General features: G+C 53.5%; 2 protein-coding genes across 4 annotated transcripts in view; one reads left to right on the top strand and one right to left on the bottom strand.

Moving 5' to 3' along the window:
• PKN1 (protein kinase N1) overlaps positions 1-22,732 on the top strand; it is a 28,679-nt gene extending 5,947 nt beyond the window's left edge. For 2 of the 3 annotated variants that reach the window (XM_070792661.1, XM_019963985.2), the window contains exons 3-22: positions 1,701-1,852; positions 3,952-4,087; positions 8,214-8,359; positions 8,548-8,761; positions 9,757-9,951; positions 12,277-12,386; positions 12,475-12,618; positions 16,464-16,539; positions 16,630-16,771; positions 16,865-16,958; positions 18,560-18,639; positions 18,715-18,790; positions 18,892-18,983; positions 20,376-20,552; positions 20,691-20,753; positions 20,897-20,973; positions 21,167-21,309; positions 21,796-21,903; positions 21,994-22,074; positions 22,452-22,732. In XM_070792661.1, the coding sequence (XP_070648762.1) occupies positions 1,701-1,852; positions 3,952-4,087; positions 8,214-8,359; positions 8,548-8,761; positions 9,757-9,951; positions 12,277-12,386; positions 12,475-12,618; positions 16,464-16,539; positions 16,630-16,771; positions 16,865-16,958; positions 18,560-18,639; positions 18,715-18,790; positions 18,892-18,983; positions 20,376-20,552; positions 20,691-20,753; positions 20,897-20,973; positions 21,167-21,309; positions 21,796-21,903; positions 21,994-22,074; positions 22,452-22,655 (2,510 nt within the window). In that variant the 3' untranslated portion in view covers positions 22,656-22,732. The remainder of the gene's footprint in view (positions 1-1,700; positions 1,853-3,951; positions 4,088-8,213; positions 8,360-8,547; positions 8,762-9,756; positions 9,952-12,276; positions 12,387-12,474; positions 12,619-16,463; positions 16,540-16,629; positions 16,772-16,864; positions 16,959-18,559; positions 18,640-18,714; positions 18,791-18,891; positions 18,984-20,375; positions 20,553-20,690; positions 20,754-20,896; positions 20,974-21,166; positions 21,310-21,795; positions 21,904-21,993; positions 22,075-22,451) is intronic. The other variant, XM_019963986.2, reaches the window with a different exon arrangement.
• PTGER1 (prostaglandin E receptor 1) lies at positions 19,783-26,640 on the bottom strand. Its single transcript, XM_019963356.2, has 3 exons — positions 26,517-26,640; positions 24,547-25,523; positions 19,783-23,648 (listed from the first exon to the last, which is right to left on the bottom strand). The coding sequence occupies exons 2-3, from the start codon at positions 25,501-25,503 to the stop codon at positions 23,382-23,384; spliced, it is 1,224 nt and encodes a 407-aa protein (XP_019818915.2). The 5' UTR covers positions 25,504-25,523; positions 26,517-26,640; the 3' UTR covers positions 19,783-23,381.
• Between the last annotated feature and the right edge of the window lie 794 nt (positions 26,641-27,434).

The raw sequence follows: 27,434 nt of genomic DNA, 5'->3' as shown, positions 1-27,434 counted from the left end.
GGCATATTCTTTACCACTGAGCCATCAGGGAAGTCCCTTAATCACCTATATTCCAATATAAAATAAAATGTTTTGGAAAAAAACATGTTACAGAAAACTTATCATTTTTGAGCATACAGCTCAGTGGTATTGAGTATTTTCACATTTTTGTGCAAGGAATCTGCAGAACTTTTCATCTTACAACTAAAAACAAAGATGTAACACACATCACATCAGTAGCCAGAGACCCTCACACACAGTTGCGCCAGCACCCAGACAACTCTAAGGGCCTACCCTGTGGCTCAGCGGTAAAGAATCTGCCTGCAGTGCAGGAGATGTGGGTTCGATCCCTGAGTCGAGAAGATCCCCTGGAGAAGGGAATGGCAACCCACTCCAGTATTCTTGGCCTGGGAAATCTCATGGACAGAGGAGCCTTGGCCGTCTACACTCCATGGGTTGCTAAAGAGTCAGACATGACTGAGTGACTAAATAGCAGCATTATTCTGTGAATACCCAGAGACTTCCATGCTGCCAACCAGGACCCAGTTAAATGCACACTCCATCACACCAACACATACACAAAACCTAAGGACTTGCACATGCTCACACCAACCCCCAGATATTCAGACACACAGAGCTGCTGTCACAGGTGTTTACCAACCCATAAACAGCCTGAGACTTACACACACAACTGGACAAGACCTGAGACTCAGCACCACTTAGCCCAACACCCACACACCTCTTTGTTGTGTCAATAGCTGGAGGCTAACAGACGGAGAAGGCAATGGCACCCCACTTCAGTACTCTTGCCTGGAAAATCCCATGGACGGAGGAGCCTGGTGGGCTGCAGTCCATGGGGTCTCGAAGAGTTGGACACGACTTCACTTTTCACTTTTCACTTTCTACTTTCATGCATTGGAGAAGGAAATGGCAACCCACTCCAGTGTTCTTGCCTGGAGAATCCCAGGGACGGGGAAGCCTGGTGGGCTGCCATCTGTGGGGTCGCACAGAGTCGGACACGACTGAAGTGACTTAGCAGCAGCAGCAGCAGCAGCAACACTATCAGATCAACACTTGCAGATGATGAAAAAGAGTTCAGCCAATGCTCAAAAACCTCGTCCCGTCACAGCTGTACCTAGAGTTCCTCTGATGGTCATACCACTCTCTGGAGATTCACACAGAGCTGTGCCAACCTCCAGAGACACACATGTCCAGCTGTTCCAACACTCGGACGCTGTCACACCAGTGCCAGGAGATCTGATTGCACAGTTGTGCTGACAGTCGCAAACATGTGCACAGAGTCATCCCCATCACCCAGAATCTCACAAAGTCATTCTAACACCTCACATCTCGCAGTTAAACTAGCACCTGGGGAGACACACACTCAGTTATGCCAACACCCTGAAGGTCACAGACTTAACCACAGCCACACCTGCTGACGCCTACACAACCGTGTACATCGTTGGGGTGTATATACCTTCTCTACAAAGGTATATACGGTCACACCAAGGACTCACATACACCTGTGTTCATTCACACTGGTCCCGCCCCAGCCCTGAAAGGGTTTCCCTATGAGGGCTGGTGGGGAGTGGGCCCTGTGGCCCCTGGCCCCCAGCTCTTCCTCCTCCCAGGCCCAGGGGTGGATCCTCTCAGCTGGCGCAAAAGCACCTGGGCAGTTGGAGAGGAGGGCTGTGGTGACTGTGCCCCATCTACCCCTCCAGATGCCCCCCAGTCCCCTGGCACAGGCGACTCTGCCTGCTCAGCCACCAACCTGAGCCGCGTGGCCGGTCTGGAGAAGCAGCTGGCCATCGAGCTGAAGGTGAAGCAGGGGGCAGAGAACATGATCCAGACATACAGCAACGGCAGCACCAAGGTGGGAGCAGCGTGTGTGCACACCCCCCCGTGTGCATGTACACCTGTGGGCGCATCACAGGCTGGAGCCTGCGGTGGGGCCAGGGTGGTACCTCCATCTGCCTCCCAGGAGGCTGGGGTGCTCTGGGTTGGGGACAGAGGGCTGTTGAGTGACTCTGCAGCAGGATTGGAGTGTGGGCAGCTTGGGTGGGGGCAGAGAGGAAACTGGATGACTGTGGGTGATGTCAGGTCGACACACGGCAGAGACTCCCCCCCATACTCAGTTACCCCCAGAGACGGGGCAACATGCAGCCTCTCACTGCTGGTGGCATCTCTGCCATGTACACACAGATCAACGCCTAGATGCACACGTGACTGTTTAGTGGCTCAGTCGTGTCCGACTCTTTGCACCCCTGTGGACTGTAGCCCACCAGGCTCCTCTGTCCATAGGGTTTTTTAGGCAAGAATACTGGAGTGGGTTGTCATTTCCTCCTCCAGGGGATCTTCCCAACCCAGGGATTGAACTCATGTCTCCTGCATTGATAGGCAGGTTCTTTACCACTGAGCCACCAGAGAAGCCCAGATGTATATAGTATCATCATAATATCTAGAGACACACCCATGGTCATAACAGCATCTAGAGACACACAGTGGCATATCACCACTGTGACACACACATATACCGTCATAACATCTAGATTCACAGCAGTAACAACTCTCAGAAGCACGTGGACAAAAACACAACAGTCACCTCTAGACACACAGAGACACATACCATCATAGAACACCCAGGACACACAGCTCAGGCCAACAGGACACCTAGACGCACAGACACACACATCATCAGTTTTTCACACCCAGAGATCAGAGTTGTCACACAGACATACCCCCCGTTGTACCAACATCAAGTACACAGTAACACCCAGAGACAGTTACACCCACGGGCAGAGTTAGACCTACAGCTAGAGACCCAGAGAGCATCCATGCCTGTGAGTGCACACACAAACGTGAATATTGCACAGGAGGACACAGACCGTGCAGCATTTTTCTTAACCTTTTATTGAGGTGTAACAGATGGACGTCAAGTGCAGAAAACCTAAGTGTACAGCCAGTGAATCTTTATCTAGGTACCCACCGCCCTTACTGAACCTTTCCTGTCACCCAGAAGTGCCCTCCTGCCCCCTTCAGTCAATACCCAGTCTTCTTTCATCACAGATTGGCAGTGCCTGGCTTTTTAAAAATTTATTTTATTTATTTTTATTTTTGGCTGCTCTGGGATTTCATTGCTGTGCTCAGGCTTTCTGTAGTTGTGGAGCGTAGGGGGCCACTCTCTAGTTGCAGGGCATGGGCTTCTCTTGTCATGGAGCACAGGCTCTAGGGTGCGCATGCTCAGTAGTTGTGGCACATGGGCTTAGTTGCCCAGCTGCACGTGGAATCTTCCCGGACCAGGGATCGAACCTGTGTCCCTTGCATTGGCAGGTGGATTCTTAACCACTGGACCACTAGGGAAGTCTGTCAGTGCCTGGTTTTGAACATAGCACCAAGTCAATGGAAAAATCCACTACCAGTTCCTGGCACTTGTACCCACATAGGGTCCTTGGCTATGTCCAGTCAACCCTGTAGCTTGAATTGCACACACCACCATCAGGATCCTGCAACTGTCTACAACTGTCTCACACCCAGTCACCCCTGGACTCACCCATGTGGCTACAGGCAAGGCTATGCCCACCATGGGGAACACACACACATACGCCATTCTAACAGCTGACACAAATAGAGTGCCTGCTGGTGCCAGGTACAGTTGTGAGCCCTACACACAGATTACCTCCTTTAATCCTCAGCCCAGTGGTGGTTGGTGCTGTTAGTACACTCCCCTTCCCTCAGATGAGCAGACAGACCCAGAGCGGTTGAGCAGCTTGTCCAAAGTCACACAGCTGTTAGGTGGCAGCTGTCAGGATTCACATGCCAAGGCTCCGTCTCCCTTCAACACCCAGGAACACAGTCTTTCACACCCACACATGAATGCTCTGTCACCCAGAGCCTGCCTGGGGTAGACACCAGGACGGGTGGTCAGGCCCCCACCTGCCCAGTTTTCCTCTCACGGCCTGTCTCTGCCATCAGGACCGGAAGCTGCTGCTGACAGCCCAGCAGATGCTGCAAGACAGTAAGACCAAGATAGATATCATCCGCATGCAACTGCACCGGGCACTGCAGGCCTGCCAGCTGGAGAGCCAGGCGGCCCCAGACGAGGCTCAAGGTGAGTCCATCACCCTGAGACAGCCTGCCCTGCATTCCACCTTGCAGAGTTCAGCTCCCAGCCCCACAAGGGGTCCCTTTCTAAGGCAGGGAGGTGGGTGCTGTGACTCACCATGCTAGAATGCGTTCCTGACCCTCTCTGGGCCCCAGTTTCCCATTCTGTCCCGCTCGAGATTTGCACGTGATCAGTTATTGGCAAACTACAGCTCTTGGACCAAATCTGCTACTGCCTCTTTTTGTTTGTTTTGGAAATACTGAAGACCCAGCCATGCCTGTTCGTTTACTGTCGCCTACGACTGCTTGTGCACTGTGACAGTGGGGCCAAGTAGTGGCAACAGAGCTTGTGGTCCACAAAGACAAAAATATTTACCCTTTGGCTCTTTAAAAAAGTAGTTAATTCAGTTTTGGCTGTGCTGGGTCTTCGTTGTTGTGTGAAGGCCTCTCATTGCAGTGGCTCCTTTTATTGTCGAGCATGGGCTCTTGGGCTTCGGTAGCTGCAGCTCACGGGCTCTGGGTCGCAGGCTCAGTAGTTGTGCAGCAGGCGTGTAGTTTGCCCTGCGGCATATGGATTCTCCCTGGACCAGGGTTGAATCCACGTCCCCTGTATTGGCAGGCAGCCTCTTAACCACTAGACCACCAGGGAGGTCCTACCCTTTGGCTCTTGATGGAGAAAATGTGTGGACCCCTGGGCTCGGCAGTTGCCTTGCTGTGTTGGCCCCTGTAATATGAAACTGTGGGTGTCCACAGCGTGTGTGTGTGTTTCCTATGTATCTCAGTGTCTGAATGCCTGAGGCCGTCTCAACCCAATTGTCATCCTGAATTTGAGACGGACTGTACTGTAGGCATCAGCTCTCCAGGTTTCACCTGCAGGGGTGACTGCACTAGTGACGTTCACCAGTGTTAAGGTGGTATTTGCCCTGGGGACCAGAGTTTGTACACATGCCCCATAACTATGAGAGTTCCTGTATCACCATGAGAGTGTGTCAGCTGTTGGTGGGTGTTAGTGTGTTCGGGCTGCTCCACCACAGTACCACGGACTGGGGATGAGGGGGCATGTAAACAACAGACATTTATCTCTCACTGTGCTGGGGGCTGAAAGTCCAAGATCAAGGCGCTGGCGGATACAGCGTCTGGTGAGAGCCCTCTTCCAGATTCATAGATGGCTGCCTCCTTACTGTGTCCTCGTGTTGTAACTTTTGGTGACAGCCTAATCTTGCCCCTGTAAGTGTAAAAGTCTTGACAACCACCTGGGCACATGTGACAAAAGTCTTGGTGGGTGCCGTACAGCTGTGGGCGAGTGTGACTGTAGGAATGCTTGAGTGTGAGTCTAGGTCATCATGTGGGACCGCAAGACTGTCCTTGAAATCTGCAGCCGTGGATAAGCACGACTGTGACCTTGTGCCTGTGGGTGACAGGTTTCCTGCCCCTAGGTGACAGTGTGTCCTTGCGCCTACTCCCTGTTCCATTGGGCGACTGTGGCTGTGTCCTCTGTTGGGCTGTGGCTGCATCCCTGGGACTTCATTCTGAGTGTGAAGCCAGCCTGTTTCCCTGTGACATTGGGTCTGTGTGTCTATGATTATTGCTCATGCTGCCCTGACTGTATGACATCATGACAGCATTTCTTTTAAAGATTTGTTTTCAATGTGGACCATTTTTTTTGTTCTTCAAAAAAAAAATATTTTTAATTGGAGGATACTTGCTTTACAATATTGTGTTGGTTTCTGCCATACATCAGCATGAATCAGCCATAAGTATATACATATGTCTTCTCCCTCTTGAACCTTCTCTCCTACCCCATCCCACCCCTCTAGGTTGTCATAGAGCACTGGTTTGAGCTGCCTGCGCCATACAGCAAATTCCCACTGGCTGTCTGTGCTACACGTGCTGGTGTATATATGTCAGTGCTACTCTCTCTATCCGTCCCACCCTTTCCTTCCCCCACTGTGTCCACAAGTCCTCACTGAATTTGCTACCACACTGCCTCCATTCCATGCCTTGATTCCCCGGCTGTGAGGCATGTGGGAACTTCACCCCCCAACCAGGGATCAAATCTGTACTGCCTGCACCGGAAGGCGAAGTCCTAACCACTGGACTGCCAGACAAGTCCCGTGCTGGCATTTCTTTGCCTGTCCCTGTGCCTTATCTGTGTGGCAGTGTGCCTGTATTGCCGTGATCCTCCCTGGGCTGGAGTTAGAGCCCTGGGAGTTTTGCCATTGTGTGACTCTGTCCCGACTCAGTGGACATGAGTTTGGGTGAACTCCAGGAGTTGGTGATGGACAGGGAGGCCTGGCACGCTGCGGTTCATGAGGTCGCAAAGAGTCGGACACGACTGAGTGACTGAACTGACTGATTCTGTCCCATTAGGGTGTTTATGTTTTGTGACTTTCCCTCTGTCCCTGTGACACTGTCCTTTTGCTGGGAGTTGACAAGGTGTATAGGGCTTCCTGGAGAAGGCAGGGGCACCCCACTCCAGTACTCTTGGCTGAAAAATCCCATGGATGGAGGAGCCTGGTAGGCTGCAGTCCATGGGGTCACTAAGAGTCGGACACGACTGAGTGACTTCACTTTTCACTTTCATGCATTGGAGAAGGAAATGGCAACCCACTCAAGTGTTCTTGCCTGGAGAATCCCAGGGACGGGGGAGTCTGGCTGCTGTCTATGGGGTCTCACAGAGTTGGACACAACTGAAGCGACTTAGCAGCAGCAGCAGCAGCATAGGGCTTCCCAGGTGGCGCTAGTGGTAAAGAACCCACCTGCCAATGCGGGAGACATAAGAACTACAGGTTCGATTCCTAGGTTGGGAAGATCCCCTGGAGAAGGGAATGGCACCCCACTCTAGTATTCTTGCCTGGAGAATCCCATGGACAGAGGAACCTGGTGGGCTACAGTCCATGGGGTTGCAAAGAGTCAGACACGACTGAAATGGTAGCACGTAGCACAGCACAGACAAGGTGTATATCTGTGTCTGTAATATCGGTCTTACCCATGTGTGGCAGTGTGATGGCATCTTTGTTAGAGTGTGTGGGTATGTGTGTGCTTAGGCCTACACTAGTGACAAAGTGACAATGCCATTGTCACCGTCTGAGTGACAGTCTGATGACATCTATCTGACACCATTCCTGTTCCTCCAACTACGTTATATTTCACGGTGTGGGTGGTCACCATTCATTTACTCAGACCCCTACTAGAGGAAATGAGGTATCTTCCAATCTTTTGCTCTTAAAAAAAAAGGCTATGAATAACCACGTATAATACATGTATCAAGGGAAATTTCCTGGCAGTCCAGTGGTTAGGATGCTGTACTTCCACTGCAGGGGAGAGAGGGTGCAATTCAATTCCTAGTCAGGGAGCTAAGATCCCACATGCTGCATGGTATGGCCAAACAAAAACAAAAACAACATATATCAAGTGCAAAGTTGTTTCTATGGGATAAAGTACCTGAACTGGGATTGCTAAATCAAAAGGTAGATACATTTATAATTCTGACAGAAATCGCCAAACTGCCTCCATTGGAAAGCAAGTTGTGTTCCCATCAGCAACGTATCTGTTCTTAAGTGTGTGTTTTATTTTTATTTATTTGGCTGCATCGAGTCTTAGTTGTGGCACCCAGGATCTTCATTGCATCATGCGGGATCTTTCCTTGCGGTGCACAGACTCTCCAGTTGTGGTGCGCAGGCTTGGTAGTTGCAGGGACGTGGGCTTAGTTGCTCCGGAGCATGTGGGATCTTAGTTCCCTCACCAGGGATCGAACCTTCATCCACTGCAGTGGAAGGCAGATTCTTAACTGCTGGGCCACCAGGGAAGTTCCCTAAGTATGTGTTAATTGTGTGTCTGTATATAAGTCTGCCTCTGGGTGGCAGCTTAACTACATCCCTGGGACTGGCTCTGTGGGTGATGGTGTCTGGATGAAAGAGTGACAGTATCCGGGTCCATGTGCGGCTGTCTGCCCGTGGGTGACAGTGTGACTGTCCCCATGACCCCCTACCTTGGGAGGGAGTGATGCTTGTTGACGGCTATCTGTCCCTGGCCAGTGCCTGTTTCCTACAGATGGGTGCATGTCTCTAGAACCAGGATGGTTGGAGCCGGGGCTCAAGCTGGCCTCACTGCCTCGTGTCTCACGCCCACAGGGAGTCCGGACTTGGGGGCAGTGGAGCTGCGCATCGAGGAGCTGCGTCACCACTTCCGAGTGGAGCACGCGGTGGCCGAGGGCGCCAAGAATGTGCTGCGCCTGCTCAGCGCCGCTAAGGCTCCGGACCGCAAAGCGGTCAGCGAGGTGAGGGGCGGGGCATCGACCCGGAGAGGTGGGGCTTCAGCATGGGATGGGGACTCATGTGTCAAGTCGGACCCAGATGATTTGAGGGCTCGGGCTTCTGGGGAGGAGCTCCAGGTGGGACTTAGCCAGCCTGGGGGAGGGGCGTGCCGGATCCCGCCCCCAGCCCGGCCAGGCTTCTCCCACCTCAGGCCCAGGAAAAGCTGACCGAGTCCAACCAGAAGCTGGGGCTGCTTCGGGAGGCGCTGGAGCGGCGGCTTGGGGAGCTCCCTGCTGACCACCCGAAGGGGCGGCTGCTGCGCGAAGAGCTCGCCGCGGCTTCGTCCGCAGCCTTTAGCGCCCGCCTGGCCGGGCCGTTCCCCGCCACGCACTACAGCACCCTGAGCAAGCCTGCACCACTCACAGGTGGGTCCCGACACCTCCCCTGTCCTCCCCTGCTTCCGCCCCAAATCAGGACCCCACCCTCCTGGCTCTAGACTCCTGCCCCTCTGAGCCCCCAAGCCCCAAACCTGCAACTGGGATCTTCATTCTCCCCAGTCCTGGACTCCCATCCCACTGTCCTCTCCCTTTTCCATTCACCCCAACCCTGTAGCCCTGCGCCCCATTTCCCCACGCCAGACAGACCCATGGACCCTAGACTTCCCACCCCACCTTGCCCTCCCAGAGACTCGTGCCCTCATCTCCCCATCCTTGATCCCTGGGTGGGGAAGATTCCCTGGAGATGGAAATGGCAACCCACTCTAGTATTCTTGCCTGGGAAATTCCATGGACAGAGGAGCCTGGTAGTCTGTAGTCCATGAGGTCGCAAAAGAGTCAGACACAACTGAGAGACTAAACAACAGCAGCAACAACGGTCCCATCCTCACTTTCCCCACCCCTCCCTGAAGGGCCCTGTCTTCTCTCTCCAGCCAGAGTCCCCGATTTCAGTCTCATAGTCCCTCACTCTCAGAATCCTCAGTCCTGAACCTCTGACCCTCCACCCCCAAACTAGCCAGCCCCTCCCTTCTTAGATCCGTCAGCCACTACCTCCCCAGACCAGTCCTACCATAGACCGCAGCCCCAGTGTCAGACCTCAGACTAGCCTACCGAATCCTACCCTGGACGCCCCCAGTCCTACCTGGCTCACCCCCGCCTGGACCTCCGGCCTGCACTCTGAACTGCTCTTCTGTCACTGAACCTCAGCATCTAGAGCCCTTCCCCAGACTGCCCCACCCTTCCACCTTGTCCCCTGTTTCTCTCTTCTGGGCACAGCCATCTCTGCAGCAGACCCCCTGCCTCACCCCGATTGTCCCTCACCAACTCCCATTTGCACGCTGGCCACTTCTGCACATGCCCACTTCACCTGCAGCCCTTGTCCTGCCCCAGATGTAACCCACCCCATGAGCCTGACCCTCTCTCAGGGACCCTGGAGGTGCGTGTGGTGGGCTGCAGAGACCTTCCAGAGACCATCCCTTGGAACCCTTCACCTTCGGTGGGGGGACCTGGGACCCCTGACAGCCGCACCCCCTTCCTGAGCCGCCCAGCCCGAGGTCTTTACAGCCGAACCGGAAGCCTCAGTGGCAGGAGCAGCCTCAAAGCGGAAGCTGAGAACACCAGTGAGTGGCACTAATGTCCGGGAGGAATGAGGTGGGGTAGGCTGGGGGTGGTCCCTGATTTCCCACATTGGTAACATTCTGAAAAAGTCGTTCATCACACTCATTAGGATGGATACTGTAAAATAGAACAAGATAAACTAACAGGTGTTAGGGAGGATATGGAGAAGCTGGAAGGCTTCTACACCGTTGGTGGGAATGTAAAATTGTGTGGCCACCATGGAAAGCAGCATGGCAGGTCCTCAAATAATGAAACATAGAACTACCATAGATCCAGTGTCCTGCTTCTGGATGAATACTCAAAAGAGTTGGAAGCCGGATCTCAAAGAAATTTTGGTATACACCCATGTTCATAGCAGCGTTATTCACAGTGGTCAAAAGGCAGAAGCAGCCCAGTGTCTGGTGATGGATGAACGGATTAAAAAATTGTGGTCCATCCACACAGTGGATTCCAGAGAAGTCTATTCTGTAGAAATGGATTCTATTCTGTACAAATACATCTATAACGAGGGTAAATTTTATGTTACGAGTTTTACCACAATGTGAAAAGAAGCGAATACACACGTTTAAAAGTATGAGTAGAAGAAGAATAACACTAAAGTAACTGCCTATGTTACCACCACCAAGGTCAAGAAATAGAATTCTCTGGATTTTTCAGCCTTAAAAAAGGACATTCTGAAACATGCTACAACATGGATGAACTTGAGTACCTGAGTGAAATAAACCAGTTGTAAAATGACAGGTGGGCTTCCCTGGTGGCTCAGTGGTAGAGAATCCACCTGCCAGTGCAGGAGACACGAGTTTGATCCCGGAGTCGGGAAGATTCCCCTGAGAAGAAAATGACAACCCACTCCAGTATCCTTGGCTGGGAAATCCCATGGACAGAGAAGCCTGGTGGGCTACAGTCCATGGGGTCACAAAAGAGTCAGATATGACTTAGCAGCTGAACATGAGGGGTACTTCTTGTCTTTTTGTTGTTTAGTCACTAAGTTGTGTCCGACTCTTTTGTGACCCCATGAACTGTAACCCTCCAGACTCCTCGGTCCGTGGGATTTCCCAGGCAAGAAAACTGGATCGAGTTGCTATTTCCTTCTCCGAGGGATCTTCCCCACCCAGGGATTGAATCCCTGTGTTCAACCCATGTGCCTGCGCCTCCTGCATTGGCCGGCAAATCCTTTACCACTGAGCCACCTGGGAAGCCAACAAGTAGTATAGGATTCTACTTATACGAAGTATCTACGTTGGTTACATTCATAGAGATGGAAAGAATAGTGGTTGCTAGTGGTTGGGGGGGCGGATGGAAATGGAGAGTTATTGTTTACCTGGGGGGACAGAGTTTCAGTTGGGAAAGATGAAGAGTTCTGGAGATGACGGTGGTGATGATTACACAACAGTATCAACGTACTTGGTACCACTGAGCTGTATACTTGAAAATTATAATGATGGTAAATTTTATGTGAATTTTGCCACAATGTGAAAAGAAACGAATGCACACGTATAAAAGTATGGATACAAGAATATGACAATAGAGTAACCGCCTATGTTACCACCACCCAGGTCAAGAAATAGAATTCTCTGGAAGCCCTCTCATGCCCCCTCCTCAATTCCAGCCCCTTCCTCTGTCCTAGAGGTAGCTACTCTCCTCACTCTTACCGCTGTCATTTCCTCGCTTTTCTTTGTAGTTTTAGCGCCCATGTACCATCTCAAAGCAATGCAGTTTAATTTGCCTGTGTTTGAACTGCATATATGTGGAATCATACAGAATGTATTCCATGGTAACAGCTTCTTTTCTTCAACATTGTGTGGGAGATTTATTCATACCGTTGCATGAAATTATACTTCATTCATTTTTAGCCCGGTTTAATTGTCTTAGATTGAGCCATATCAAATTGCTGTCTTTTTTTTTTTTTTTTAGATAAAAAATAGTTGACTGTAAGAGATTTCATGGTTTAGCTAATAACCCTATATTACCATGTATATGTTAATTCATAGGCAGATGTTTCTAGTTTCGAGCTGTTATGTAAGCATATTTATGCATCTCCCAATGTATACTTGCTGGCATTTTTTTAGATTGAATACTTAGGAATATATTGCTAGAATTTATATATATATAGAATAAAAGTGAATTTGGATCCCTGCCTCACACCACACATCAAAATCAACTGGAGATGGATTGAAGGGCTTAATGTGAAAGGCAGGACTGTAGAGCTTGGTCAGATAGCATAGCAGAATATTATAGGGGAAGAGAGGATTTCTTTATTAATAAGATATAAGAGATTACCCTCCTCCCCAGAATCTCCTGACACCCTCCCTCCACCCCTGTTTCAGATGAGGTGAGCACTGTGCTCAAGCTGGATAACACAGTGGTGGGACAGACATCCTGGAAGCCGTGTGGCCCCAACGCCTGGGACCAGAGCTTTACCCTGGAACTGGAGAGGGTGAGTTAGGTGGGCGAGTGAGAGGGCTGGGAGGAGGAGGGGCCTGGGGCCTCAGGCATCCCAAGTGACAGCCCTCTTCTTCCCTGAGGCACGGGAATTGGAGTTGGCTGTGTTCTGGCGGGACCATCGGGGCCTGTGTGCCCTCAAATTCCTGAAGTTGGAGGATTTCTTGGACAACGAGAGGCATGAGGTGCAGCTGGACATGGAACCTCAGGGCTGCCTGGTGGCTGAGGTACATACAGCCTGACCCCCACCCTGAGAAAATGCTTTTTTTTTTTTTGGATGTGCCCGGTCTTCGTTGCTGCTCAGGCTAGTCTTGCGTTGCGGCACGTGTGGATTTCTAATTGCGTTGGCTTTTCTTGTGGAACACGGGTTCTAGGGTGCATGGGCTTCAGTAATTGCAGGATATGGGCTCAATAGTTATAGCTCCTGGGCTCCAGAGCTCAGGCTTAGCAGTTGTGGCACATGGGCTTAGTTGCTCTGCAGCACGTGGGATCTTCCCGGACCAGGGATCAAACACCTGTCTCCTGCCTTGGCAGGCGGATTCTTCACCGCCAAGCCACCAGGAAAGCCCAGAAAAATGCTTTTTGTGTCTCTTTCTCCTGGTTTTCTAGAAGGGGAAGATGTGTTTTCCCCTTAGTCTCTGAACCTTGATAGGAAAGTACATTTAATTAGTCCCATGATGTATGACTAAAGTTGGGATTGGTTTCATTCTAAAACAAGATATTAAAAAAAGAAGAAGAAATAGCAAAATGTTGTCAAGCCAGAAAAGAAAAGCAAAACCAAGCAACGTATTATGGGGATTGCTATGAGAGCCACAGTTGAGCAGAGAGATTCCTTCCCCAGTGCTGTCGGGTGAGGGTCCTCATCAGGGGAGCCCACCCACGACCCTCGGCACTATGGACATTTGGGCTGGGCAAGTCTTGGTTGCAGGACTGTCCTATGTACTGTAGGGTGCTGAGTCACATCCCTGGCCCCCACCCACGGGATGCCAGTAGCAACCCCGCACAAGTTATGACAACTAAAAATGCCTCCAGACATGGCCAGGCCCCTGATTGAGAGCCCATAGTCTAAATGACATTCCTAGCTGACCCCTTGTTGCATGGCCAAGCCCTGTCCAAAGTGCTCTGCTGGCACTGACTTATAAATCCTCACAAGAACCCATGCAAGAGGGACCGTTACTAGTTACGTTTGACAGAGGAGGAAACTGAGACACAGAGAAAGTCACTGGCCCCCTCGTTTAGCCAGAATTATTCTCAGAAATTCTTTAAATTTGCCCCTAAAATACTAATGTACCCTGTTTTATGTATTGGGCTGAACAGGAAGTTCGTTTGGGTTTTGTCATAAGATCTTATAGAAACTCATAAAAACTTTTTGGCCAATCCAATACACATACACACACACACGTATATAAATTGCTTCCCTGGTAGCTCTGATGGTAAAGAATCCGCCTGCAATGCAGGAGACCTGGGTTCAATCCCTGGGTTGGAAAGATCCCCTGGGGGAAAAAATGGCAACCCATTCCAGTATTCTTGCCTGGAGAGTTCTATGGGTAGAGGAGCCTTGTGGGTTACAGTCCATGGGTCACAAAGAGTCAGACACGACTGAGTGACTAACACTTTCATTTCACATGTGTGTGTGTGTATACATATATGTATGTATGTATGTGTAGATATATCTCCCCATGTCCTTAACCCTAGGGGAAAATTCTTTTTTTTCATTTTGCTACTTGCTTAGATTTTTTTTTTTTAATTTATTATTTATTTTGGCTGTGCTGGGTCTTCATTGCAGCTCTCGGGCTTCTCTAGTTGTGACGCCTGGGCTCTAGAGTGCTTGGGTTCAGTTGTAATTTGTAGACTTGATTGCTGTATGTGGGATCTTTGTTTCCTGACCAGGGCTCAAACCTGGGCCCCCTGCATTGAGAGTGTGGAGTCTTATCCACTGGACCACCAGGAAAGTCCCCACCACTTGCTTAGATTTTTAAATACCAGTTTTCTTTGCAAAAAGATCAGACCATGTGAAAAAGATCAGAAATGTGAAAAAGAAACAGAATTCCCAGTGTATGCATGCTAAGTCACTTCAATCATATCCTACTCTTTGCAATGCTATGGACTCTAGCCCACCAGACTCCTCTGTCCATTGGATTCTCCAGGCAAGAATATTGGAGTGTATTGCCATGCCCTCCTCCAGAGAATCTTCCTGACCCAGGGATCAAACCTGCATCTCTTATGTCTCTGGCATTGGCAGACGGGTTCTTTACCACTAGCTCAACCTGGGAAACCCTAGTATAAAAAATTCCCAGTGCACAGTATTAAAAAAAAAAACAGCTGTATAATTAACTCTGCTTTCAGGAATGGGATAAATATCAAGAGAGTCATTGGGTTCAAGTGAGTTTAAAGATTAACCTGAAAGAAGCTTTTCCTTGGCCGTGAAAGTTGTTCACTTGTGTCTCTCTGCGACCCCATGGACTATGCAGTCCATGGAATTCTCCAGGCCAGAATACTGGAGTGGGTAGCCTATCCCTTCTCCAGTGACTCTTCCCCACCCAAGGTCTCCTGCATGACAGGTGGATTCTTTAGCAGCTGAGCTACCAGGGAAGCCTATAGAGACCAAAAATCTATATTACTCTTAAGTTTTCACTAGAAAATGCTTTCAGAATTTCACAACATTAGTCACTTTTCACTAATTTCTAACTAATTTACTAATTCCTAAAAATATCTAGAAAAATTCTTGAAATAGTCAAGGGCTATCTTACTATCTGGGTAAAAATTCTTACATGATCTCGCAATCCACAGAAGGAAAGGAGCAGAGAAGAGCTGACTTCACACGGCAGGGCCATGAAATTATTCTTCTGTTAGGAAGACTGTCCAAAACCCAAGTGGACAGTAGTGGTGGGTGGCCAGGGGTGAGAGTACTGAGGCAGTCCTGCTTGTCTTCAAGATTTACTTACTATTTTTTTTTAATAAAGATTGTTTCTTTTTAAAAAAATGTTACTTATTTTTATTTTTGTCTTGGCTGAGTCTTTGTTGCTGCTGGGGCTCTTCTCTAGTTGTGGTGGGCGGGCTTCTCATTGCTGTGGCTTCTCTAGTGATGGAGCACGGGCTCTGGAGCACAGGCTCAGAAGTTGTGGCTCACGGGCTTAGCTGCTCGGCGGCATGTGGGATCTGCCTGGATCAGCTGTGTCTCCGGCATTGGCAGGCGGACTCTTTACCACCAGAGAAGCCCCCAGGGTTTACTTATAACATTCTATTTTGTTCTCCCCAAAGCACCATCCTGTAGAACCTTCTGCAGTTCTGTTGTCGATGAACCTACAATAGTTGAGTTCTATCGTAGATGGAATTGTTCCGTGTCTGCGTCCTCCTATATAGTAGCCGCTAGCCACTTGAAGTCTGGCTAGTGTGACTGGGGGACTGATGTTTTCAGTCAGCTTACATTTTACTTCATTTCAGTAGCCACACGTGGCTAGAGGTGACCAGATCGGGGACACCCATAAAGTCACACAGTTCTATGACTTCAGCACCTTCCAGAAGATGTGATGCAGTTGGGAGAATTCCACGAAACCAGTGGTTTCCCCACATGAGTGGATACCAGCATCATCACCTGGAAGGCTTGCTGGAACACACACTGCTGGGCTCCACCCCCAGGGTTTCTGATTTAGTGGGTCCGGGGTGGGTGGAGGTGCTGAGAATCTCCCTTTCCAGCAGGTTCCCAGGTGATGCTGGTGATGCTGGTCTGTGAGCACAGGTGGGGAGGCAGGACACCAGAGGAAGGGTAGTTCCCATTTGTTGGAGTCATCCGTAGGTCTTGTTGGATCAGAGCTGCTCCCCACCCCTAGAAGAGGGCCTGCTTGCCTGCCTGCTTCTTGCTTTTCCAGAGTGGCTTTCAAGAGGTGGTCCTGTCAAAGGATGGATTGGCTTTGTGACCCCTTAATACGCTGCATGGTACTCTGTGGTTGGATGCGATGCCACAGTGACTGGAACCCTGGAAATGTACGGGTGTGCACACTATGACCCTGAGGCTTCCCCCAGCAAGATGCTAGAGGAGGGCCAGGGTCCTCACGCCAGCCCCTCCCCTCAGGTCACCTTCCGCAACCCTGTCATTGAGAGGATCCCCCGGCTCCGACGACAGAAGAAGATCTTCTCCAAGCAGCAAGGTGAGGAGGTGAACCGGGGCAGCGCAGAGACCAGAGGTGCCGCGCGTGTCATGGAGGCTAATGTCCACCCCCTCCCTCGCCCCTCCCCAGGGAAGGCATTTCAGCGCGCTAGGCAGATGAACATCGACGTCGCCACCTGGGTACGGCTGCTCCGCAGGCTCATCCCCAACGCCACAGCCACTGGTACCTTCAGCCCGGGGGCTTCACCAGGACCTGAGGCTCGGTCCACAGGGTAAGCGGGGGGCAGGGCTCTGGGAGGCCCGCTGCCCCTGGCTGCTTTCCCGGGTGCCAGGTCTTAGATGCGCCCTCCTTCTTTGTGCCGCAGTGACATATCTGTGGAGAAGCTGAACCTTGGGACTGAGACAGACAGCTCACCCCAGAAGAGCCCTCTGGGTCCTCCTTCCAGCCCATCCAGTCTGGTGAGCACCCCACCTTGGCCCAGCTCAAGTTCCAAGCTCTCACCAGGAACTTCCTTGGTCACACAGCTCATCTCTGCCAGAGCTGGGGTCTCATTTTCTATCCCAGACAAACACATGAGCTCGGGAGCCAGGCCACTTGGGCCCCACTCCTGCTCTGTTGCTTGTCTGTGTGACCCACGCCAAGCCGCTTCACCTCTTGGCGGTTAGCACACCACCCTGTAAAATGATCAAGTTTAAAACTCATGTCGATGACAGGAGTCAAGTTAGTGGTTTCCTCCAGGCAGTTTATTGACAGGAGGGTGGACTCAGGAGAGCCTGCCAGCATGATGAAAATGTTCTGAAGCTTGATCTAGGTCAGAGGGCAAGTACACTTTTTCTGGAAAGGACCATATCGTCAGTATCTTAAGCTTTGTGGGTCAGACGGGTCACAGTGATGTCTCGTCAATACCACTCTCATAGAAAGCAGCAAAATGTGATATAGACACGAAGGGGTGTGGCTATGCACTGGAAAGCCTTACTGAGTGTCACATCCCTTTCAGGAATCATAAACTATTTTTCTTCTTTTGAGTTTTCTCCTCAACCCTTTAAAAACATAAAAATGATTCTTAGCTTACAGACTGTACAAAATACGGAGTTTACCAACCCCTGGTATAGCTTACAGGCATCTGGGTAGACACATATGTAAGAGCTGGTCCCATTACCCACCCCACTGAATGCATTTTATACCTTATTTTCTAAAAAATGGCAGCAATAATATTATATGCTTCATGGCATTAAATGAGATCATTAAATAGATGAATTTGGCAAAAAAAAAAAAAAAAAGAAAAAAATCCAGAAGTTGAATAACACTGAATGCTGGAGAGGATGCGGGAGAACAGGCAGGCAGTCAGTGGGAGGCATGTGAATCACTACATCTTCTTGGGAGGGCAAGCTGGTTGAGATAAAAATGGGTGTTATCTTGACCTAGATGTTCCACTCCTGGACATCTGTGATGGCCGTGCACACACATGCACACAAAAATGCTTGAATGAGTATAAAATACATCTAGAAAGGTACTCACGATATCATTAACAGCAGCTGGCTCTGGGGAGAGCAGCTGGGGCAGGAAAAACTGTATTTCCTATTGTTTACCTGTTTGCACTGGTTGAGCTTTTAAAACTATCTCTATAGTGGGAATGATGGACTAGTAAGTAAATTTTCTCCAACTTAAATTTTTAATTTTGATTCTTCATTATATATTCATATGATGTAAAGAATTAGGTTGTTCCATAAGGCTGTTACCAATAAAGGCAATAGGTTAGAAGTATTAGAGCTTCAGCAACAGTCCTCCCAATGACTGTTCAGGGTTGGTTTCCTTTAGGATTGACTGGTTTGATCTCCTTGCTGTCCAAGGGACTCTCAAGAGTCTTTTCTAGCACCACAATTCAAAGGCATCAGTTATTCAGCGCTCAGCCTTCCTTATGGTCCAGCTCTCACATCTGTACATGACTCTTGGAAAACACATAGCTTTGACTTTACGGAGATGAGAGGTCAGACTGGAGATGGGTCATATCCATTGTGGTTATGGGTTATTGTACTCTGACCTCCTCTCTCTGTCACAGAGTTCTCCGATCCAGGCAACTACTACCACTCCCGAGCTGCCTTCGGAGACCCAGGAGACACCAGGCCCCACGCTGTGCAGGTGACACCCCTCCCTTGGCCACCACCCACCACCCCTGCCCACTGTCCCTTCCCCACCAGTCCCGTCTTTCTGCAGCCCTCTGAGGAAGTCACCCCTGACCCTCGAGGATTTCAAGTTCCTGGCAGTGCTGGGCCGGGGTCACTTTGGGAAGGTGAGGTATGGGGTGGGGTAAGGAGTTGGGGGGCTGGGGGTCCACACCCCAGGTCCTTAGACTGGCCACTAAGGCCACCCCTGTGACCACTGTGGTTTCAGGTGCTGCTCTCTGAATTCCGGCCCAGTGGGGAGCTGTTCGCCATCAAGGCTTTGAAGAAAGGGGACATTGTGGCCCGAGACGAGGTGGAGAGGTGGGGAGCCTGCTCATGCCCTCTGAGAACGTCAGTCTTCTCTTCTGGGAAGTGGGAGACAGAGCACTCCCTTCCTGGGAGTTCTGTGAGAATGATTCATAACAATCATTCCTACTTACTAAGCTAGTTGTCATTGAGTTGCTAAGTTGTATCTGACTCTTTTGCAACCCCGTGTAGCCCACCAGGCTCCTCTGTCCATGGGATTTCCCAGGCAAGAATACTGGAGTGGGTTGCCACTTCCTTCTCCAGGGGATCTTCCCGACCCAGGGATCGAACCCGGGTCTCCTGCATTGCAGGTAGTCTCTTGCATTGCAGGCATATTCTTTTACCGACTGAGCCACCAGTATTTAATGACTCTTAGCAAGCACCCATCATGTCCTTTACATTCAGTAACTCCTTCCTCACAACAGCTCTAAGAGGTCAACACTGTTATGGTCCCAGTTCTGATGGCACAGAGAAATTGAGCCAGTTGCCCAAGGTCACATAGCCAGTAAGCAGTAGGTCTGGGATTTGAACTTAGGGACTTGGGTTCTGAAGCCTGTGCTATTAATGGTGCCATGTACTGACTCTGCTTTGGGGTCAGGACCCTGAGCTCAAATCCTGCCTCTGCTACAGATGTGCATAGAAACCTTAGAGTGTTCACTTTACCCTCTGAACCTCAGCCTCCCCATCTATAAAAGGGGAGTAATCCTTTCTTGCAGGGTTGCTGGGTGGATTGAATGGGAGGATGCCTCTAGATCATTCTGCAGAGTGCCTTGCGCCCTGTAAATGCCCAGTAGAGGCACTGAGATAGTCCCAGTCTTCTTGACATCCCTTTATTAACCAGGAATCCGACTTAGACAGGCTTAAGCAAATAGAGGAATTTATTGCTCTGGATCAGAAAAGTCCAGGGGTGGACTACCTTCAGGCATGGCTGTATCCAGGTGCTCAGTTGACGTCTCTCACTTCTGCTTTTATCTGTGTGGGCTTTGCTTGTACTCCCCTCAGAGGGTCAGCGATACCTCCTGCTTTAGCACTTTAGGGCTCATCTGCCAGCTTTGGCTCTTCTCCCTTATTCATTCCAGCAGAAATCTTGAGTTTGAACCCATTGGCTTGGCTTGCCCGTTCATGAACCAATTCCTGGCCTGGGAGATGGGGTGCTCTGAAGGGAAGTAACAGTTCCCCTGGTGGTTTCCCAAAAGGAAGTTAGGGGACTGTTACTAGGACAATGGATGGATTCTGGGTGCCTCTTGAGCAGGTTCAGACGCATTAAGCAACTTGCCCAAGTGTGCACAGCCATTCAAGGCCCTTGAGCAAACATCTGATGATTGAAGACTAGGGAATGACGGGAGTCAGGGGTAGTGAGCTGCTGTGTTCTCTGACCCCCATCCCCCTCCCCCCTGCCCTGCCCAGCCTGATGTGTGAGAAGCGGATCTTGGCAGCTGTGACCAATGCGGGACACCCCTTTCTGGTGAACCTGTTTGGCTGTTTCCAGACACCAGAGCATGTGTGCTTCGTGATGGAGTACTCAGCTGGCGGGGACCTGATGCTGCACATCCACAGTGATGTGTTCTCGGAGCCCCGTGCTGTGTGAGCCTGGCACCCTGCCTCCCCACACCTCCTGGAGTTACGGGGGACTGCGGGGGGCTTTTGACGATGTGGGAGCCTTCTGTGACCCTCCTACCTTGCCTGGAGACCTGGCTCCCTCATACCAGCCTCTCTCTGCAGCTTTTATTCGGCCTGTGTGGTGCTGGGGCTGCAGTTTCTCCACGAACACAAGATTGTCTACAGGTGTGTGTGCGTGTGCAGGTTCACGCCTGTGGGCTTGTGCATACATGCACATACCCGCTTTGCCCACTGGGGGGCTCTCAGGCTTCAGGCAGAACCCACTTCCCCACTCATCCCTCTTTACATTCTTCCACCCCCTCTCACAGGGACCTGAAGTTGGACAATTTGCTTCTGGACACCGAGGGCTATGTCAAGATTGCAGACTTTGGCCTCTGCAAGGAGGGTGAGGGGCGGGGTTCGGATCTGCGGGGCTGACTTCTGGGGTTCAGACAGAGTGGGGAGGTAATGGAGCCCCCCAGCCCCACCTGGCTTACCTTACTGGGTTCCTAGGGCTGGCTGTCTAGACCACCCCATGCTGGGCTGGGCTAGAGCTGTGACCTCCCCCATAACCTCACGTGGCCTTGCCACCCCCCCAGGGATGGGCTATGGAGACCGGACCAGCACTTTCTGTGGGACCCCAGAGTTCCTGGCACCTGAGGTGCTGACGGACACGTCGTACACTCGTGCGGTGGACTGGTGGGGACTGGGCGTGTTGCTCTATGAAATGCTGGTTGGTGAGGTGAGATCCCATGCGCTCCACCCTGCCTGTCCCTGGTAACCTGCGTGTGTGCTGGTGAGGTGGGAGGGTTGTTTAATCACTAAGTCATGCCCAACTCTGTGACACTGTGGACTGTACCCTGCCAAGCTCCTCTGCCCATGGGATTTTCCAGGCAAGAACACCGGAGTGGGTTGCCATTTCCTTCTCCAGGGAATCTTCTGACCTAGAGATCAAAAACTTGCATCTCCTGCATTGGCAGGCGGGTTCTTTGCTGCTGATCCAGCAGGGGGGCCAGTAGGAGGAGGGTGTCAGATTCACCCTCCACTATGGGCTGGCTGATTGAGGACAAGTAGCTCTGCCTCCTTGGCCTCAGTTTCTGCATCCGTAAATTGGGGTCCTTCCCCTCTCAAGTGAGCCATGTCAAAGTACAGCTGGACCCCTGGGTGAATGGAACCAGGTGTGGTATGGTCAGAGGGGCCTAATTCATCCAAGCTCTCCTTGTCCCAGTCCCCATTCCCAGGGGATGATGAGGAGGAGGTATTTGACAGCATCGTCAACGATGAGGTTCGCTACCCCCGCTTCCTGTCAGCTGAAGCCATTGGCATCATGCGCAGGGTAAGGACCCCCGCCCAACTTGGGGTGAGCCAGGGGAAGTGACCCTGGGGCTGGGAAGGGAAACACTGACATGGAACTCCCTCCACCCAGCTCCTGCGGAGGAATCCAGAGCGGAGGTTGGGATCCAGCGAGAGGGATGCTGAGGATGTGAAAAAACAGCCTTTCTTCAGGGTGAAGTCTCCCACCCCCAGGACCCATTCCCCCATGCCCAAGACCTAGTGGCTTCACTTCCAGCCTTGTTACCTCCCCTCAACACCCACCTGCCTTTGCTTCCTCCCATTTACCTCCACTGACCTTCCTACACCCACCCAAGTTAACTGCAGGCTGGCCTGTTGGGAGCACTGCTGTGTAGGAGCCCAGCTGCCGGCCCTCCCCATTCACTCATGCTGTAACCCTTCCTGAGCTCCCAGCATGCCCCCCCGCTCCCACCTCTGTCGTGTGACTCTATGTTGATTCTCAAAGACCCAGACTTAGGTCGCAAGGAGCAGACCCTCCTGTGGTCTGCCCCGAGCCTCCCCTGGTGACCTTTCCCCCTCCTCGCCCCGCAGACCCTGGGCTGGGATGCCCTGCTGGCCCGGCGCCTGCCGCCGCCTTTCGTACCCACGCTGGCCGGCCGCACTGATGTCAGCAACTTTGACGAGGAATTCACAGGGGAGGCCCCCACGCTGAGCCCACCCCGCGACGCACGGCCCCTCACAGCCACCGAACAGGCGGCCTTCCGGGACTTCGACTTTGTGGCTGGGAGCTGCTAGCCCCCTCCCCCACCCCTGCCCGCACCGAGCTGTTAGTAGTTTTTAAAAAGGCCTTTGGGGTTTGCCCCATCCATGCATCCTGTTTTTTTTTTGTGCACAGTGATGATGGGGGCGGGGAGGAATGCTTGGCGGTGGGAAGAGTTGGGAAGGGAAGCAATGGGTGGCTGGCGGTGTAGGGAGTGATGGGGAGATGCACTGGTGGGGGGTCATATGAAGAGGGGTCAAGGGATGGTGGAGATTCAGGCCTGTAACTGGTGGAGAGCCTAGGTGGGCTGCGATGGGAGAAGCTTCAGAGTTGTGTAGAGAGTCCCGTGATGGGGCGTGGCTTGTGGCTAGGGACTTGGGGTTGTGTTGGGGGACCTCAGGGCTACGATGAGCGAATGGTTGTGGGAGTCATTCCTGATGGCGACAGGGGCGACTAGCGTCCCCAGACCCTCTTGCTCTGCTCCCAGCGGAGCTCCCCCCAGGACTGCGACCATGGCGTTTCGCGCATGCTCCCGCGACTCCCGCTCTGCATCTCTATGCCCCCGCGTGGCAAGTTCAAGAACTGCACACCCCGGAGACGTACACAGCGCCTCTGCCGCCTCCGCGCGGCCACCAGGGTGCCGCAGCCCAGACAGGACCCACCGCCCTGGGCTTGTCGGCAAAAAGATTTCATTCCCCGAAGTCTTTGCCCTGCGGACCTGAGACCGGTCCCGGATGGTCTGGCTTAGACGCCGGGTGTGCCTAAAAAGAACTGAGGCCACTGTGCCGAGAACTGCGCAGCGAGCTGGCCTCCCAAGTGCTCTTGTTTAGGCCTAGCCCTCCATGGCTGCCCTTGGCGCCTGCCCTTGAAGGCAGCAGGCGAAGCAGTTGGCGAAGCACTGCTTGGCGCAGCAAGATGTACACCCAGGGGTCCAGAATCTGGTTCCACGAGGCGAGGCGCACGGCCAAAAACAGCGGCCGCTGCAGGGAGCTGGAGCCCCAGCCTGCGACAGCCAGCACCACCACCACCTGCGGGAAAAGGTGGTGTGAGCGGTGGGGCGGTGTAAGAAAAGGGGTCTGGGGAAGGGTAGGGTTGGGATGGGTGGGAGTGTGCCTGGGAAGTAAGGGGGCTGTGAGGAGGGACGCAATGTAAAAGTAAGTGGGAGTCGAATTGGGAAGGAGCTGTGGAGAGCGGGGGTGGGGGCAAGCAGGGCCTTACAGAGCATGGCAGAAGCAAAGGCCTTCATTGGGTGTGCGCTCAGGCGAGAAAGAAGTCCCAGATACCCCAAAGGACAGAGGATGGAAGAAAAGGCTTCCCTGGTGCCTCAGTGGTAAAGAATCTGCTTGCCAATGCAGGAGACACGGGTTCAATCCCTGGTCTGGAAAGATTTCCCACATGCCAGCTGGGAGGCTAAGCCAGAGCACCACAACCCCTGAGCCTGTGCTCTGGAGCCTGGAAGCTGCAACTGTTGAGCCCACATGCCTCTTCTACTGAAGCCCATGCATCCTAGAGCCCGCACCAGGCAATAAGACACTGGGCAAAAGAGAAGCCCGCGCACCACGAGAGAAAAAGCCCGAGAAGCAGCTAACAGCCAGCACGGCCAAAAATAAAATAGGGGAAAAAAAGGAAAGAGGTGGTGATGCTAGAAGGGAGCTAGGGAATGAAGGCACTTAGGAGGGTGGGGTTGGAAGGGGAGGCTTGCCTGGATCTGGTGACCTATACAGACCCCAGGAAGGAGAAAGACAAGGGGCCTGGAAAGAGTGGGACGTCAGAGGGAGAGAGCAAAGGGTGGACTCTGGCAGGTGGGGGCAAAAGGGCAGAGCCCTGGCTGGGTCAGGGAGAAAGGACACAGAATGGAAAAGGGTGGGAGGGGTCACGGAGGGCGTGGGAAGGAGCAGGGTTGGAGTGGACCTGTGCGCCCCTCACCAGCAAGGGACTCCAGCAGATACACGACACCACCATGATGCCTACGAGCTGGCCGACCATTTCCACGTCGTGGGCGCGGGCTTTGCGTGAGGAGCCACGGCTCGGAGAGCCGCCCGGGGCGGCGGAGGCCGAAGCGACGGACGAGGCGGACGAAGCGGAGGCCGAGCGGGGTCCACGCCCTCCCCAGTGACGGCGGCTGTCGGGGCCTCCTCCGGCTGGGAAGTGTCGTCGAGAGCGGCGGCGCCGCCAACGGGCGCGCAGCAGGGCCAGGCCGCTGAGCGTGTTGCACAGGAGCGCGGCGAGCAACGAAGCCAAGCCAAGGCCGGCGAAGAGGCCGGCGAGCAGCGCCTGGCGCCAGCCTCCCGCCGGGCCCAGTCCGATGAAGCACCACGTGCCGGGGTACTGCAGCTCATAGCGGCCTACGCGCGCCAGCGGCAGCAGCGCCACGGCCAAGGCCACGGCGGCCAGCGCTGCCAGAGCCAGCCGCGCACGGGCCACCGAAACGCGGGCTGCGTGCAACAGCGGCCGCGTGACGCCCACGCAGCGCTCCACGGCCATGCCGCAGCCCAGCAGCAGCGGGCACAGGCCGAAGAAGACCATGCAGCCGCCCAGGAAGTGGCAGGCGCCGCCGGCAGGCGCGCGCCCCGCCGCGTACAGGCGCAGCACCAGCGCACCCGGGATCACGTGGCCCGCCAGGTCGGTGGCCAGCAGGCTGGCGACGAACAGCAGGAAGGTGGCTGCTGAGCGGCGGCGCCGCAGACGGCCCGCGGCCTGCGCCAGAAGCCCCAGCGCCAGCACGTTGGACACGGCGCCCAGCGTCATGGAGAAGATGGGCAGCGCGGGCGATGCGCCCGCCAGGCCCAACGGTGGTCCGGCGGACGTGTTGGGGGCCCCGGGTGCCGTGCACGTGGTCGCCTCGCCCGCCAGGCTCAGGTTGAGGGGCCCGCAAGGGCTCATGTCAGGTGCTGGGGGTGGGGCTGGGAAGAGGAGAGGAGAAGAAGGTGAAGTCCTGCCGTTGGCCTGGACCAGCTGGTTTTCCCCTCCCAGATCATCCCGACCCATTTGACTTTATAAGAGTTCTCTTAGGGACCCTGTACCCATGGCAACTCTAAATGACTCTGGCTGCCCCACGCCTGATCCAGTTCTCCTCCGCTGCCCCGAATCGGCCGATCTCTCGCTCCCGGCCCCAGTCGGCCCCCACTGCACCCCTTCTCTGATCATCAGGGCTCACCTGGCTTCAATCCACCTGTCTCCAACCCCACTTCTGAGCCTTACCCACACACCTGACACCCACCTTCCATTCTGACACCACCACAAATTCCTGGGACCCCAGCCCTCTCTGGTAACCATTAACCCATTTCTGAACCCAGGGCCCCACCTGACCTCACTGCCCCATCTCTGACCATCACCCTTTACTCTGGCCCCACCCTACATGCTCACAGCCCACCTCTCCCACCATGGGCACATCACTTCCCCCCACACTTCCCCCCGGGCCAATTCCCTGTCCCTTCAGCCCCCATCTTTGTCCCCATCGCTCCATCTCTGTCCTCAAGGCCCCATCTCTGTGCCCACAGACCTGCCCCTTCGGCACCTCTGGCCTGTCCTCAGAGCCCCAGCCCTGCGCCCCACACTCCCACCTCTGAGCTCCCCTGCTGTCTCCCACCCAGGCCCTACCTCTGACCACTGCTGCCACCCCTTGGCTGCCCAGTTTCCTCCTGCTGGCTCCCCACCCCCTGCCCCAGAGGCCTCAAGGCTGACCCATCACCATCCCTTCCTTGATACCCCCTGGTGAGGGCTGAGAGGGCAGAACTGCTAGGTCTTCTGGAAAGAGAGGCCGGACAGAGGATAAGATCAACTGGGACAGACAGATGGGCTGAGAGTCAAAGAACACAGGAAGCACAGGCTGGGGGTACCCCATCCTTCCATGCCTGCCTCCCCCACTAACAGTCCTCAGGCCCAAGCCTTCTTACCCAGTGCTGCCTCGGACGCAGGGTCCCCATCGCCTGCCGTTTGGCCCCTGCTGCCCCGCTGCTCTGCTGCCCAGCTGCACCCCAGCCTGCTGCGCCCGAGCTCTCCGGCAGGCCGCTCCCTCCCCCCTCCCTCCCTCCTGGGGCGGCTCCTCCGCTCCCTGCCTCCTCCCGCTACCCACTCCAGCCTCCAGGGGCCGTTCCACTCGGTGTATGCCTTCAGGGGACCTGGGTTGGCAGGGACCACCACCCCCCCGCACTCCTGGCAATGGTCAGGGACCACTCCCAGACCTTAGCTCCCCTCCTGAGGAAGTGGGGGCCTCCAGGAAGTTGGCCTGTCCTCCCTGCCCTGTGACCCTCTTCCCCTGGTGGGACGGGAGCAGCCCCCTTCCCCGCCCCCCAGGCGTGGGCCTCTTGCCTGCCTCATTAATAAAGCGGATAAAATCTAAACACTGGAAAATGTGAGTGTCGCCCAGGGCAGGCGGGAGCGGCTTAGGGGGGCTGCCGCTACCCCCAGCAGGGCTGTGAGGTGGGAGAGCGAGCCCTGAGTGGGGCCAGTGGCAGCCCCTTGCCCTGCCAGAGCCTTCCTGGATGCTGGGTGGGTGGTGGTGGGCAGAGCCTTGGGTGGACCAGTTTGGATGAGGTCCAGCCAGCCTAGGAGATCCGCCCATTATTTACACAGGGGCTTAAAGCCCAGGCGTGCAGCCAGTCATCCCCCAGGAAGGGAGAGGGAGGAGGAGGCCGAAGCGGGGCAGGGGGACCAGGAGGTGTGGTGACTGGTAGGCGGTCTCCTAGATCCTGCTCTAGGACGTGGTCCCAAGTCACACACAGCCACACCTGTGGGCACACAGCTGCATCCTCACCTCCTGCCCCAAGAATTAGAATCACATCCTGCAGGGGCATGTGTGTGCATGCATGCGC

The sequence above is a fragment of the Bos indicus genome, chromosome 7 (genome assembly GCF_029378745.1).
Source record: "Bos indicus isolate NIAB-ARS_2022 breed Sahiwal x Tharparkar chromosome 7, NIAB-ARS_B.indTharparkar_mat_pri_1.0, whole genome shotgun sequence".
Classification (NCBI taxonomy): domain Eukaryota; kingdom Metazoa; phylum Chordata; class Mammalia; order Artiodactyla; family Bovidae; genus Bos; species Bos indicus.
This window is presented reverse-complemented; position numbering and strand designations above follow the sequence as displayed.

Excerpts from the sequence above, each read along its gene's own strand:
- PTGER1 (XM_019963356.2), bottom strand. The coding sequence starts at position 25,503 with ATGAGCCCTTGCGGGCCCCTCAACCTGAGCCTGGCGGGCGAGGCGACC. Across the intron at positions 23,649-24,546 it reads TCTGCTGGAGTCCCTTGCTG|GTGGTGGTGGTGCTGGCTGT; the intron begins GTGAGGGGCGCA and ends CTTTTCCCGCAG.